We start from the raw sequence: 17,127 nt of genomic DNA, 5'->3' as shown, positions 1-17,127 counted from the left end.
AATAATAATAATTTCTTACTCTCTGATCCTTACTCTTACCACTGGTCCCTATACAGTACAGGTACTGTACTTTGGTCCGAGCTAAAGGGGTATACGTAACATCACTACGGTCGAAACCTCCCTCTCTCGCAATCCCAACATTCATGGCGGTATATGGGTATGGAAGCCATGATAATAATTCACCCTCCGCCTCTCTCGCAAAATCTAACTTCATCCCTCTGACCAAAATCCAGTCGACAGCTTCGCAATCTTTCTCTCAGAAGGGACAAAAAAGCCTCGGGAACTTTTCATACAACTTTATGCACTTTTGCTTAACTTTTCAACTTCGACTTTTGTCTCAAGTCACTTGAAATTCGATTAGGCTCAAAGGGGGAAAGAATGCAAGAGACAGAAACAGGGGTACAAAAAAAAAAAAAGGGGGCAGGGGACGACGGGGTGGGGGTGCGGGGGGTGGTGAACCACTAACAATCATTTTTATCTCGACTTTAGTTTTGTTGAAAAGAGAAAAAATACAAGAATAAAGACTAGAATTTTCGTGATAAGTCAACCTTGGTTCTTCTGTTCAAGTTGAAGCACTCAATAAGTCACAAGCCTCCGCCAACGCTACTTTTGGGAAGAAATTGCTAGCCGCATATCCTTCTCCCGTCCCCTACCGACCCACCACAGTCGACTGACTGTCAGGTATGCAATTGTTTATTCAGGCCAACATAGGCCCACTGTGTGTTTCAGGAAACAGGCCTAAATCCCATCCTGTAGACCTGGGTTAGTTTACGGACATTATTTCAGTCAGTGACCCTGGTATATGACGCTAGGTAATCAAAGTTAGTCAGTCAGTCTCGGGACGCTGTCTTGGTTAGGTGACCCTTGTATTGCTTGACCGCAGGCCATTATTATTATTATTATTATTATTATTATTATTATTATTATTATTATTATTAAAATTAACACATATCTAAAATGTGTGATGTATTAGATTGGAAACAAAGCCATTTATGAAAACGAGTGACTCTGATTCGACGCCCAGTAAACATTGCTACAAAATTTGAACATTTGGTAAAGGTCACCGAATGGAAGGGTCACCGTATATTCATCCAAATCCACTCATCGGGGCTTGCAATAATTTGCTAACTTTACGCACAGACAAAAACATCATCTCCCAGTTTTGTGAAAATAACAGTAATGAATAAATACCTAGTCCCCGTAGGAAGTTAGTGCCGTCAGTGCACCTCATGCGGTGCACTGTAGGCATTACTTAAGGTTCTTTGCAGCGTGCCTTCGGCCTCAACTGCAACCCCTTTCGTTCTTTTTACTGTACCTCCCTTCATATTCTCTTCCTTCCATCTTACTTCCCACACCCTTTCCTAACAACTGATTCATAGTGGAACTGTGAGGTTTTCCACATGTTACACCTTTCAAACTTGTACCTCAATTTCCGTTTCAGCGCTGAATGACCTCATTGGTCCCAGCGCTTGGCCTTTGGCCTAAATTCTATATTCAATCAATCAATCAATCAATAAATACTTAGTAAGCAACGTAGTACTTTAAATAAATAAACGCTATGTCAAGTCTGAAAGAATAAGAACTGATAATTTAAGAAAACGAAATATAAGCAAAAAAAAAAGTTGATGCAATACAGATAGTTATTGAATTAGTGGAGAGAACAAGGAAGGAGATAAACTGATAACAACGAGAAGTAGTTATAATAATTATATCAATACGACATTGCATGAGAATCAGTAATATAATTGTTAAGTAACTGAGTTTCCTCGCATAGCAATTTAAGAAAACTCTGGGGCGTGTAAAATTTAATTCATTCTGTTTTGGTATGGGAAGTAGTTCCTTTAAAGTAATAATAATAATAATAATAATAATAATAATAATAATAATAATAATAATAATAATAATAATAATAATAATAATAATAATAATCGTCGTCCCCTGGAATTCGATTATTAATAATAATGATGATGATGAGTATTATTATTATTATTATTATTATTATTATTATGGTTGCAATATTAATAATAATAATAATAATAATAATAATAATAATAATAATAATAATTATTATTATTATTATTATTATTATTATTATTATTATTATTATTATTATTATCATCATCATCATCATCATCACGGTCACAGCAACAAATATAATTATAAAAGTCACATTATCACCCACAGCCACGACGGCAAGACTGATTGTACGAAGTATACGACGGTAATGCGCATGGCCCCACCGAATCAAAGTAGGGGCACTGAAATTAAATCAGTTTAGCTGCGAGCGAGTGTTGTCCTAAGCCGAGTTAATTACGATTCCATGCATACTAAACGCTATACTGTCTGGGTCAGGGGACAGCATTAGCTGAATGTTACCGGCACAGTACCCTGACTAGATTATTAATATTTCAGTCACAATGATAAATCATTCATGAGTGGCGCAGATATTCTTTCGCCGAGCCCGAATTTTTGAAATACCGACAGTCTATTCATGTTTTCCGAATTTCTAATGTACTGAAATCTATTCATGTTTTCTGAATAGATCTGTTCATGTTTTCTCAATTTCTAATATACATGAAATCTATTCATGTTTCCTGAATATCTAATATACCTATAGAATCTATCCATGTTTTCTGAATTTCTCATATACCTGAAATCTATTCATGTTTTCTGAATTTCTAATATACCCGAAATCTATTGTTTTGATCATTCTGGCGCAACTGCACTCAGGCTCATAGCTGAAAAATTTCTGCAGGAAATTTTAATCTAATTTGTGGAAACGCGTAGATTATAATCAGTTGAACCATTAGTACCCTTTTTTTCTCTATCTTTTTCTTCTATAATTGTATTTCAGAGCTTTCTAACCCATTTCGTAAATACAAAGCGAGATTTATCCTTCACTTTTGTAGGTTCCTCCATGGGCATCCATTGAGTTGTAATATAAACAAAGGAATGTTGAAATTCATCAAGAATGATTATCCTATTTTTAATTTATTGTGAACAGCTGAACAATTTTTTTTCCTCTTGTCAGAAAATAAGAATTATGGGCTCACACGTTTTGGAGAGAGAGAGAGAGAGAGAGAGAGAGAGAGAGAGAGAGAGAGAGAGAGAGAGAGAGAAATATAGTAAAGGCTTCATAAGCGTAAATCGAAAGTGCTTTCACCCACAAAATAAATTTCTGTAAACTCACTGTATTTTTGTTACATATCTTCTCAGTAAATTAACGAACAGTCATAAATCTCAGTACTTAATTGAACTCACCAATCAGTGAGCTAAATCGCAGAAAATGAAACGATGCCGTTTGTGACTCTACTAAAAGCAAACAATTAAAAAATCTACTTTTTTTTGTACTCTCATTTCAGATACATTGGTCGCCACAGAAACCGATGCTTTGATTTCTAAAGCAACTCGTTCATTACAAACTACTTCAACGAAACGGTTTTAATTCTGGAACAGCATCATCCGCATCATATTTCCTGAGTAAAAGAGAAAATAATCTAATATATATTTGACTGAGGGGTAAAGTAAAAGAAGTGTAACGTAAGTAAATAAAAAAAAGATCTTTAATTGTAAATTTTCTTAGACGCGTGTTTATATCTACCTTCCACGTCTATGTTACTTTTAAAAAATAGTAAATAATCTACTCATATATTTACTAGTAAGGTAAAATAAACAAAGTGTAAAGGGGAAGATTATCTTGAATTGTAAATTCTCCTAGCCACGTTCTCGTACCCTAACTTACATATCCACGATACTCTAAAAAATCTTTTGAAAACTTAAGTTCATTTTACAGATAAAGGGAGGAAAAAAAATTCAATTCGTTTAAGTTACTCTGTTTCGCTTATTCCTTGTTCGACACACTATATTTTTAAGTATATGTATATATATATATATATATATATATATATATATATATATATATATATATATATATATATATATATTTTTTTTTTTTTTTTTTTTTTTTTTTTTTTTTTTAGATACATCTTTCAAGTACATTTTCTTGTTTTGTTTCAGATACATTTTTGAGTATATTTTTTTGTTTTTGTTTCATTTCCATAATGAAGTGAATGTAGGAAATGAAGAACAAGAGAAAACGAAGAATTAGAGACAGTAAACCGAGTACAAAACATTAGCAGAAGTATAAGAGAGAGAGAGAGAGAGAGAGAGAGAGAGAGAGAGAGAGAGAGAGAGAGAGAGAAAGAGGCTATACCAGGTATCAACAAGTACAGATCGATTGCAATTTCCATAACGAAATTAATATTGATGAAACGGCTATTTAATTTTCCTCACAAATAATTTAAGCTTTGGTAATTAATAAATGAACGCATTTTGGTGAACGTACTAAGATAATATGGCGACGCCAGGAAGAAACATCAAATCAAACGGATCACTTCCTTTCTTTCTTTATTTACACCGGTTTCCATGGCAACCTGTGCATTTGTTTCCATAGGAACCAGTCTGTCAGTTTCAATTCAAACCACGTCAATAAAAACATTTCCAGTTTTAAGTCATTCCTTTTTCTGAGTAACAGATAAAATCAATAGATTTTATTCGTTTTCATTATGGACAAATCATATAAAAATAGAGCATATTATATATAAATATACATATATATATATAATATATATATATATATATATATATATATATATATATATATATATATATATATATATATATATATATATATTGACCAATGCCTTGAAATATTGTTGATTAAAATTCTTCTTTTCGGGGAGCAAATTCGTTTATGTATAAAACATTTTTCGTATTGCTTTTTGAAGATAAATATTCACCGAAAAATATTTTAATCTTCTATATCTGATACAAAATAGAAGACATATTCTTTGTATTACTGTTTTGAAAATAAACATTCATCGAAAAATATTCTAAACTTGTATGTTTGATACAAAATAAAAGAAATATTCTCTGTACGACTTCTTCTGAAAAATAAATATTCATCGAAAAAGAATGTAACCTTGTTTGATATAAAATAAAAGAAAGGAATCTAATTATATTTTGCTCTTATTCATTAATTCCTCACCTTCGCTTTTGACGTAACCGTCTAAATCACATCAGAGTTTTAATTGCATCCAGTTCGCTCGGAGGTGAAAAATAAGTTAGAAGTACGCAGGAAAGGGAACAAGGAGAGAGAGAGAGAGAGAGAGAGAGACAGACAGACAGACAGACAGAGAGAAAGATTTTTAAGTAGATTTGAACTTTCTAGATGATTACACTGAACATTTTAATTATAAGCTAAATACCATCGATAGACTGTTATGAGAAAAATCAATTTATGGGGCAGAAATGGTATTTAGAATTATGGACTGGTAGTTATTTGACTGTGGTGGGCATTACGTTATGGTGGAGAAGCGTATAGAGGTAATAACCTCATGAAGGAAATTCATTTTTTAAGTCAAAATATAAATGTATATTTTATATATATATATATATATATATATATATATATATATATATTATATATGTATATGAATTATGTATATGTATACGTACATACAAATAAAGCCAAAATATAAAAAAAAATTAACGAAAAAATTGGAATAAACAGACGGTCGAATTAATTAATTTTCCTTGCTATACTTCATAATCTATTTAGTCTAATTAGTAACAGAAAAGGTTTTGAAAGCTGTTTAACAGCACTCTTATATTTATGATCTGAAATAATATTCAAAAGCTATAATAATATATTTGACTTCCTTTCACTTTCATTCGTGACGATTGAAATCAACCAGGAGATTCGAACTCAAAACTACGTGAGCTACAAAATCAAGAAAAAACTACGAAAGAAATAAATATATGGTAAGCAGAATGACTTAATTTAACGAAGGGAACTTCTTTAGCACAAGCGATTGCTTGTGCTTTCATCCATCTTTGCTGGAAGCTTCGCATTCTCTTTTAAATCTACATCCTGGAAATATTTCCACTTTCGTTCACCTTCATTTTCAAAAAAATAATACGACAGATTCGGAACGAACCCAGAAGTATTGAACTGGTTTCTATGGAAACCGATATATTTCCCTTTTATCAACACGGAAAATTAATTTTTCCCCGTTTTGTGTTTTGCACGAAACCTAATGCCTATCGTACTGCAAAAAAATTAGGCTAATAGGCTTACATAAAAATGGCAATTATTGAATCGTGAGTTTTAATATGGAAATGCCGAAGTTTTATTACAATTGGAAAAAAATATAATTGCCCGGAAAAAAATATTCATTGCTGCTATTCCTGAAATTAATGGAATGCGAAAATCCTGAATGTTCGTTTGTTATGAGTAATATATATATATATATATATATATATATATATATATATATATATATATATATATATATATATATATATATATATATATTTATATATATATATATATATATATATAGAGAGAGAGAGAGAGAGAGAGAGAGAGAGAGAGAGAGAGAGAGATAGATAAATAGGTACTGTACAGCATATACACATATATATGCGTACATATGTATATATATCTATTCATCTATCTATCTATCTATCTATCTATCTATCTATCTATCTATTATATATATATATATATATATATATATATATATATATATATATGTATATATATATATATATATATATATATATATATATATATATATATATATATATATATATATATATATATATATATATATATATATATATATACATACATACACACACACACACATCTACGTCAAAACAAAGGACAGCATTTCAAAGCATAACAGAAGTAACCGTTTTAATTCAACTGATATATATTTTCCACGCTCTCATTATTATTATTATCATCATTATTCCAAACATGCAAATGTTCGTATGAACCAAACTTAGAAGGCCGTTCCCTTTCAAAGTAGGTTTTCGGAGAACAGAATGTAATAAAGTAAATATTATTGCAATAAAGTTAAGTATGACAGCTAATGGGCATGACCTTATGAATGCATTGTGCATCCATTATATTTTTCAATGCTCAACGCAATACTGAGTGATGAACTTTGCGTATAATGATTACAAAACATAAACATGAAAATTCTACGTAACATAATGTACTGATATATTATAAGTACGATGCAATTGCAAAATTGCTTGAATATTCATGTTATTTTTGACGGGGGTTGATACAATAGTATGCACAACAAATCGGCTGTAATGAACACTGTCCTGGAAGAGTGACAGTCTCAAATAATCTAAATAGTCTCAAATAATCTCAGATATGAGTCAATTAATAATTACTGAGACACTTTCAAAGAACTTTTGGTATTTATGGTCTGAGGTTCGGTATCTTAAGGCGATAGCAGAGTTCCATTTATTGTCACAAATCTTGACAAAGTTAAAAAGATTGTTCTAAGGTAACCTAAATTTCCAATGACTATTCTTGTGGAGAGAGAAAATAATATTTCCACCAATATATATCACTGAATCACGAAAATATGGAACGTGATGAATATATAAATAAAGACAAAATCATCAATATGTTTATAGTAAAAGTGATGAACAATAGCTTTGATATCAAGCAAAGTTCTATTACTGAAGGTGATAGCAGTTGTACCTTTGTGAACGCAAAGTTTGCTAAAGTTAGCTAACAATGATTATGAAATAAAAGACTAATTATTTTCTTAAGGAGGAACTTTCCAGCAAATATGTGCAGAAAAGGCAGACTTTTTATCCTTTTTAATATTCATTTTACTGAACCTTACACGTCACAAGTAAGAGAGAGAGAGAGAGAGAGAGAGAGAGAGAGAGAGAGAGAGAGAGAGAGAGAGAGAGAGAGGGCTATTACGTAAAACAGTTAACTGTCTCAAATGTTTACCGAGTTTACAAGTGAATGTACCGCGCCAAATTACACGTTCAGTTACGTGAGCAAACTCAGCAGTTAATGCAGGTTTTGTTAACCGAGGTCAATGCGCCTTAATTTTAGGGCGGGTCACTGAATTACGCCAAAGGGAGGGATGGAAAAAAAATATATATAACAACTCCCAGCGTTAATGTACATACTCAGAGTCATCGCTGGGAGTTTTTCCTCGTGTAAAATGGAAGAATAACTCCCAGAGTTAATATAAATATTGAGAATCGTCACTGGGAGTTTTTCCTCTGTAAAATGGGAGAATAACTCCCAGAGTTAATATACATATAGAGAGTCATCGCTGGGAGTTTTTCTCGAGTAAAATGGGAGAATAACTCAAGTTAACATACATTCAGAGTCATCGCTGGGAGTTTTTGTAAATGGGGAGAATAACTCCCAGAGTTAATGTACATACTCATAGTCATCGCTGGGAGTTTTTCTCGTGTAAAATGGAAGAATAACTCCCAGAGTTAATATATAAATATTGAGAATCGTCACTGGGAGTTTTCTCTCTGTAAAATGGGAGAATAACTCCCAGAGTTAATATACATATAGAGAGTCATCGGAGTTTTTCCTCGAGTAAAATGGAAGAATAACTCTCAAGTTAACATACACATTCAGAGTCATCGCTGGGAGTTTTTCCTAGTAAATGGGAGAATAACTCCCAGAGTTAATGTACATACTCATAGTTATCGCTGGGAGTTTTTCCTCGTGTAAATGGAAGAATAACTCCCAGAGTTAATATAAATATTGAGAATCGTCACTGGGAGTTTTCCTCTGTAAAATGGGAGAATAACTCCCAGAGTTAATATACATATAGAGAGTCATCGCTGGGAGTTTTTCCTCGAGTAAAATGGGAGAATAACTCTCTTGTTAACATACACATTCAGAGTCATCGCTGGGAGTTTTTCCTAGTAAATGGGGGAGAATAACTCCCAATTAATGTACATACTCATAGTCATCGCTGGGAGTTTTTCCCTCGTGTAAAATGGAAGAATAACTCCCAGAGTTAATATAAATATTGAGAATCGTCACTGGGAGTTTTTCCTCTGTAAATGGGGAAATAACTCCCAGAGTTAATATACATATAGAGAGTCATCGCTGGGAGTTTTTCCTCGAGTAAAATGGAAGAATAACTCTCAAGTTAACATACACATTCAGAGTCATCGCTGGGAGTTTTTCCTAGTAAAATGGGAGAATAACTCCCAGAGTTAATGTACATACTCATAGTTATCGCTGGGAGTTTTTCCTCGTGTAAAATGGAAGAATAACTCCCAGAGTTAATATAAATATTGAGAATCGTCACTGGGAGTTTTTCCTCTGTAAAATGGGAGAATAACTCCCAGAGTTAATATACATATAGAGAGTCATCGCTGGGAGTTTTTCCTCGAGTAAAATGGGAGAATAACTCTCAAGTTAACATACACATTCAGAGTCATCGCTGGGAGTTTTTCCTCGTAAAATGGGAGAATAACTCCCAGAGTTAATGTACATACTCATAGTCATCGCTGGGAGTTTTTCCTCGTGTAAAATGGAAGAATAACTCCCAGAGTTAATATAAATATTGAGAATCGTCACTGGGAGTTTTTCCTCTGTAAAATGGGGAGAATAACTGAGTTAATATACATAGAGAGTCATCGCTGGGAGTTTTTCCTCGAGTAAAATGGAAGAATAACTTGTTAACATACACATTCAGAGTAATCGCTGGGAGTTTTTCCTAGTAAAATGGGAGAATAACTCCCAGAGTTAATGTACATACTCATAGTTATCGCTGGGAGTTTTTCCTCGTGTAAATGGAAGAATAACTCCCAGAGTTAATATAAATATTGAGAATCGTCACTGGGAGTTTTTCTCTGTAAATGGGAGAATAACTCCCAGAGTTAATATACACATAGAGAGTCATCGCTGGGAGTTTTCCTCGAGTAAAATGGGAGAATAACTCTTTAACATAATACATTCAGAGTCATCGCTGGGAGTTTTTCCTCGTAAATGGGGAGAATAACTCCCAGAGTTAATGTCATACTCATAGTTATCGCTGGGAGTTTTTCCTCGTGTAAATGGCTCCCAGAGTTATATTTTGAGAATCGTCACTGGGAGTTTTTCCTCTGTAAAATGGGAGAATAACTCCCAGAGTTAATAGAGAGTCATCGCTGGGAGTTTTTCCTCGTAAAATGGGAGAATAACTCCCAGAGTTGATAAACATATTGAGAGTCGTCGCTGGGAGTTTTTCCTCGTGTAAAATGGGACTGGAATCAAGATGTTATCAGGAATGTTTGTCTCTCTCCGATTTAATGAGGTTGTCTTTACCTTTCCCAGATTATAGTCGTATTTTTCTGTCCCTGGAATCTACTAGAGAGAAATATCTAGAATATTTCTAATCTTTTTCCCCCTTTTCTAGATTATAGGCATATTTTTCCGTCGATGGAATTATTAGGGAGAAATGTCTGGAATATTTCTAGTTTTTCTCATAAGCATTAATTTAATTATTTCCCGTATCAGGAGCTAGATAGGGAAATCAGTGATGAAAATTAAAAGAAAAATTATTTGAAATTAAGCTTTTTGATAAAAAGATTACTCTTGTAAGATTCTTAGACTCCTTAAAAGTCACTGTGATGACCTACTGGATGTAGAGATGATTGTATCCACGCAAAACATTTACGAATTGAATTGTTTGTAACTGATATTTTTAAACCATATTTCAATTGTGCGACGGAGCAAAAACGTATGAACTATGAAACTTATAATTCACTCCGGAAACGTTTCAAATTTTAATCATAAGAAGCGATTTCAGTTTGCCTGCAGAGACAGGCTCACAAAACTGTTTTGGAAAAGTACATTATGGTTCATTGGCACTCGGCATACTCTTCAAAAACAATTAAGTCGAAGCCGAAATGAGAAACTAAGTAGAAATATATAAAACAATGAAGAAAAAAGTCAACAACCTGAGATAAAAATGAAAAATTATCTAGCCTAAAGTGCGGAAAGTGGAATATGATTACCCGTGTTTAAGATAAAGATTGGACGTTTCTTTCCCAGGTTATGTCAAGTGTCTAAAATCCTTTCGATATTTGACCTTTATCCGGCAGACACGGATGTTCCCACTTAATAAACACAAGTTTTTACAGCTAAAACTCTCATTGTGTTTTACCCAATAGGGGGATAATGCCATCAGTGCACCTCATGCGGTGCACTGTAGGCATTACTTGAGGTTCTTTGCAGCGTGCCTTCGGCCTCTAGCTGCAACCCCTTTCGTTTCTTTTACCGTACCTCCCTTCATATTCTCTTAATTCATCTTACTTTCCACCTTCTTCTGATAATCGATTCATAGTGCAACTGCTTTGAGGTTTTCCTCCTGTTACTTAACCTTTCAAACCTTTTACTGTCAATTTCCATTTCAGCGCTGAATGACCTCATAGGTCCCAGTGCTTGGCCTCTGGCCTAAATTCTACATTCAGCTCAACTCAGTTCACCGTTTTTTCAACTTTCGTGTTAACATGACCTCGTCAAGGAAGCGAGTGGCGAGTTACCCAAATATGCCACTCGGCAGTTGGGGTTCTTCAGCGTATAATCGATACTGGTAAGTTTGAGAGTTCGAAAAAAATTCTCATTAATTATGGCTTTAGGATCCTGATTATATTACTGACACTTTATAATTAACCTACATTAACCGGAGTTGCCCCACGTTATGGGTAACAGATTGCTTATTTAGAATATATATATATATATATATATATATATATATATATATATATATATATGTATATATATATATATATATATATATATATATATATATATATATATATATATATATAATTTCGTCTATGTTAACAAAGAGTATTACTGTGGATCCTTCTGTATATATATATATATATATATATATATATATATATATATATATATATATATATATATATATATATATATATATATATATATATATATATATATCAGCGTACAGTATATATAACATCAAATCACCTTGATATTATGTATATTGATTTAACCTTCTTTTCATCGTATAATTTCACGGTTGATATGGCATTTAACTTCAGGGGAGAGTGATCAAGAGTTGAGGAATTATATCGAAATGATCCGAGTTAATAATCACCGGGTGTGTGATAGATTTCCGTCATAATTAATATGATGTAAAGGATAACTCCTTCTTTAGGTTAAGGTATAATAAAAAAATGGTTGCTTAATTACCTCCATTATTTATTTTCAGTCTTTATTTAGAATAAACTGTTTTATGGCTGACCTATTTCCTTTATTTTTTTTCCTATTTAGGATCAATTGTTTTACAGCAGACCTATTTCCTTTATTTTTTCTTATTTAGGAAAATTGTTTTACAGATATCCTATTTCCTTTATTTTTTTTCCTATTTAGGATAAATTGTTTTACAGCTGACCTATTTCCTTTATTTTTTCTTATTTAGGAAAATTGTTTTACAGATATCCTATTTCCTTTATTTTTTCCTTGTTTAGGATAAATTGTTTTACAACTGACCTATTTCCTTTATTTATTTTCTTATTTAGGATAAATTGTTTTACAGCTGACCTATTTCCTTTATTTTTTTATTTAGGGTAAATTGTTTTACAGCTGACCTATTTCCTTTATTTTTTTCTTATTTAGGAAAATTGTTTTACAGATGACCCACAGTATTTCCTTTATTTTTTCCTTGTTTAGGTTAAATTGTTTTACAACTGACCTATTTCCTTTATTTATTTTCTTATTTAGGATAAACTGTTTTACAGCTGACCTATTTCCTTTATTTTTTTTTTTAATCTTATTTAGGATAAACTATTTTACCACTGACCTATTTCCTTTGTTTATGTAGCTGACCTAATGGCTTACAGAACTGCACTGGTTGACCCAATGATCATAATTATTTTTTTTAAATTGATTACTAAAGTTTTTTTATTTACTCGAGCTGAATGCTTTCATTCCTTTCATATTTCGTTCATTTACTCGTCTTCGTACAATGGCGCAAAATTTGACATAATCAGCACTCGCAATTTTTATTTATGACAATTGAATGATTTAAACGCTTCATTACTCTAGCCAATGCACATATTTGCGAAGGAATAAAAACGGAACCAATTCTAATGACGTAACAAATCAATTCACTCACTCACTCCTTTCTCAAATGGCTCCTTGGAAAGCAAGAGACGAACTACATGAAGAAATGGGCGATATTGTCAGGTGGTTTGATCACCTCACCTAAAGTTTCCTAAAAAAAAAAAAAAAATTGCAGAAGTTTCTTCAGCGCAATCGAGTTTTCTGTACAGCCGCTACAGCGTATAATCAAGGGCACCGACAATAGATCTATCTTTCGGTGGTCTCGGTTTAATGCTGTATGAGCCTTTAACCACGGCCCGGTGGTGGGCTGCCTGTATCGTTGCCAGACGCACGATTATGGCTAACTTTAACCTTAAAATAAAATAAAAAGAACTACTGAGGCTAGAGGGCTGCAATTTGGTATGTTTGAAGATGGGAGGGTGGATGATCAACATAACAATTTGCAGCCCCCTAGCCTCGGTAGTTTGTAAGATTTGAGGGCGGACAGAAAAAAGTTTCTTAACAATGAATGATTGGCTTTCGACCGTGGACTGGCTGAGTGTTGCTAAAACACCCATTGGGAGATAGTTGGTTGATTGTTGGTCAGTCAAAGAAAAAAATTGATCAACTAAAGAGAAAATTATTGTTTTTCTTTATACATGAGGGTATTTGCAGCAAAAACTCACTCACATGTATATTTTGAGAGACGAATGAATGCCTACTTGCATATAATTACCAAATAAAAGGTCTGAATCCTTTTTAACATGAATATGTCAATTTTCTTGATCTCAGTAATACATCTGAGTACAATGGGACCATTAACCTGAAAGTTCCAATGCGTTTTGGTAAAATGACACCAAAACATCAGATATCATTATTACCTGTCTCGAGAAACGTACACCTTTAGTAAATTAACCGGCTTGGGTATAAGTTGCCTTTGCTCTAAATAAACAGTTAATCCTACTGAGTTGAACTATGCACTAAACTTAGTTAATTATGTATCATAATCTCTCCTTTGTAAATATATCTGCTTACGTTACCACATAAATCAAATTGTAATTATTCATGTATTCTGAAGATTTTCTTACTAATTAAGCTAGATTCTTCTCATACCTGTCGGCTAATACTTCTGAGGATTATTTTATACATCATATAATTAAGATAGAGTGCAAATATTAAGCAACCAAGCTCTGACAAATGAAAATTCTCCTGTATTATCAAATCCTTGAACAGAAAAGTTTACAAGAAGTTTAATTATCTCAAGCAAGAAACATAATGAATCTACTTTAGACTTTGATTATAAATAGATGTGGTTTGCATATCACGACTTCATGATAATTTTGATTTTTACGAGATCTAACTTCCAGCTATAAAAGTGGGCACAAGGAGTCGTGTGGGTGTTAGGTTTAAAAAAAAAATTGAAACCATACAATTGATGTTATACAAATAACTACAATCCCACAATTAAGCAAGAATACACAAGGAGAGCTCCCTTTCTCTGTTAAATCCAAAATTGATTTTAAGTTCGTCATCAACTCTAGTTTCTCAGTCATTAGAATATTCTAAGCCAGATCCGTCTTTAACCGGAGGCATTTAAGCGATAATTAACGTGGATTTATGTCTAAATACTCGGGATAATGACCGTCAGCCTCAGAACTGTCAATCAAGGGATGACAGATTGACAGGGGGGAAAAAAAGCCTTGAATCTCTTGGGATTATAATCGTTTGTGAATTTTATTTACTAAATAATGATTCTACTTTCCATAGGAAGTAAAGCTTCCGCTTTCATTATCAAATCATATCAATATTTTGTACCTAGGATTACCACCATTATGAAAGCTATTTTTTGTCATTAAGGCTAATATAAACCCTCACTGATAAATACTGAGTTCTTAAATTTTTTTTAGCTCCAACGCTTTTATCCTCTTCAGCGCGATTTAAAATAATACCACTGTCATTATTAATTGTAATTATTTTTTCCTTTGTGATGGAATATTATTTGTTCCACAAAATAATAGGTGAGATGCAGCGTGTATATGTATATGTATATATATATATATATATATATATATATATATATATATATAATATAATATAATATATATATATATCACACAAATAAAAAATGACCTACGTATTTAGGCGAAATCCTCTTACGAAAACATGCTCGCTATTACAAGAAATAAATGACAGAAAAAAAATATATATATGTTGTTTCCTTTGAACAGAAAGAAGCATCGGAGATCGTAATGAGCTTTGGGCAAAATCCCCACCATTTCGACTGAAGAGAGAAGTCCGAGAACATAAGTTTAGGGAAAGCTGATAATAGCCGAGTTGTGAATTTTTCTATCATAGTTTTCAACGATACTTGTTTTTAAAGGAAATCGTCCGTTCAGACCGATTGAATGTATGTATGTATATATGTATGTGTGTATGCAAGGAAATATATATTATATATACATAAATACACACACATATATATATGTATGTGTGTGCGTCTGAGTGATTGCTTGTGCTTGTGCGTGTGTGTGTGCTTGCAAGTACGCATCGTCGTAGGTATGTATGCGTGTATGTTTATTGTCACATACAAGAGAAGTGCAAAGTCCTAGGAATGCACACGCGAATGTTTACCTACAAATAATATGAAATGACTGTTTCCTACGAGCGCATATATTGTCTTCAATCCGCGAAATTATTCCGCCTTTCTTTGTGTTGTCTCCAAAAGATATAAAACAAAACGCTAATCGGCTTTGAAAACTGCATATTTCAGGAGGCCCCAACACTGGTACGTCGTAACTCATTGGACACATGCACAATGCACTTTTATACACTTATACACTCCTTATACATACTTACACCTTCTTTATACACACTTACACACTCCTTATACACAATTATACTCTTCATACACACTTACACACTCCTTATACACACTTATACACTCCTTATACATACTTACACACTCTTTATATACACTTATTCATTCCTTATACATACTTACATACTCTTTATGCACACTTATACACTCCTTATAAACGCTTATACACTCTTTATACACACTCCTTATACACACTTAAACACTACTTATACACTCCTTACACACATTTATACAACTTACACACTCATTATGCATATTTACACACTCTTTATATACAACACGCTCCTTATACACACTTCTACAGCCCTTTATACACAAACTCCTTAAACACACTTATACACTCCTTATACACATTTATACACTACTTATACCCTCCTTACACACATTTATACACACACACTCATTATTTATACTTACACACTTTATACACACTTACACACTCCTTATACATACTTACACACTCCATATACATACTTACACACTCTTTATGCACACACTTTTACCTTTAACTAACCATCGAGACTCATTCTGTGACTCTTTCTGTGATTCTTTCCGTGACTCAATCTGTGAATCATTCTGTGACTCACTCTGTGACTCTTTCTGTGAATCATTCTGTGACTCACTCTGTGAATCATTCTGTGAATCATTCTGCGACTCATTCTGTGACTCAATCTATCGTCGTAATGGCATACTAACTCCCAAACACTTACAAATATCGGCAGTACCATTCCTCCACCTCGCATAATCATTCCCTTACAATTTACTTCATAAATTTACCCTCGCTCACATTTACTCTCGATTTTCAACCTTTGTAAATATTTTCAACCTCTCTCACTAGTTACGGCAGTTTCTCTTCACTATCTGCAATCACTGTTGTATCGTCTACACGCATTGGCAATTGCACGCTACATTTCCACGTTTTCAGAGCTTACAAATTTGTATAAACACGGACAAAAGCGCGCGGGCATGTATGTATGTATGTATGTATGTATGTATGTATGTATGTGTGTGTGTGTTTGGGTATTACACTCGAACACAAGAAAATCTACACTGACGTGTTACGCAAGCAACCTCATCATCCAACTGTATGGAAAAATGGCAGCAGAATCAATGGGTCCCTTTAAAGCGTTTAAGTCAACATTAATCGAATATCAATTTTTATGTCGGGGAAAATTCCGATAAAAATTGCTCATAAACAGTCATAATTCTATTACCACCGTGCCTCCTGCCGGTAATGCTTTGCTGGCGATGTAAACAGCTCTGGTATTAGAATGGCGGGGTTATTTGAAAGTGATGGAGAGGCGTGAGGGTACTCGCTGAGAGTGTA

At 33.1% G+C, this 17,127-nt stretch overlaps 1 protein-coding gene across 1 annotated transcript in view; it reads right to left on the bottom strand.

Annotated features, from left to right (window-relative positions):
* Positions 1-17,127, bottom strand: part of LOC136854723 (uncharacterized) — a 32,898-nt gene that overhangs the window by 4,107 nt on the left and 11,664 nt on the right. The window contains exons 4-5 of the mRNA XM_067131310.1: positions 16,304-16,472; positions 9,290-9,456 (exon numbers count right to left, since the gene is read on the bottom strand). Of these exons, the coding sequence (XP_066987411.1) occupies positions 9,290-9,456; positions 16,304-16,472 (336 nt within the window). The remainder of the gene's footprint in view (positions 1-9,289; positions 9,457-16,303; positions 16,473-17,127) is intronic.

Source organism: Macrobrachium rosenbergii, chromosome 30, assembly GCF_040412425.1.
Source record: "Macrobrachium rosenbergii isolate ZJJX-2024 chromosome 30, ASM4041242v1, whole genome shotgun sequence".
Classification (NCBI taxonomy): domain Eukaryota; kingdom Metazoa; phylum Arthropoda; class Malacostraca; order Decapoda; family Palaemonidae; genus Macrobrachium; species Macrobrachium rosenbergii.
The sequence above is the reverse complement of the archived record's forward strand: the minus strand, read 5'-3'. Positions and strand labels throughout refer to the sequence as shown.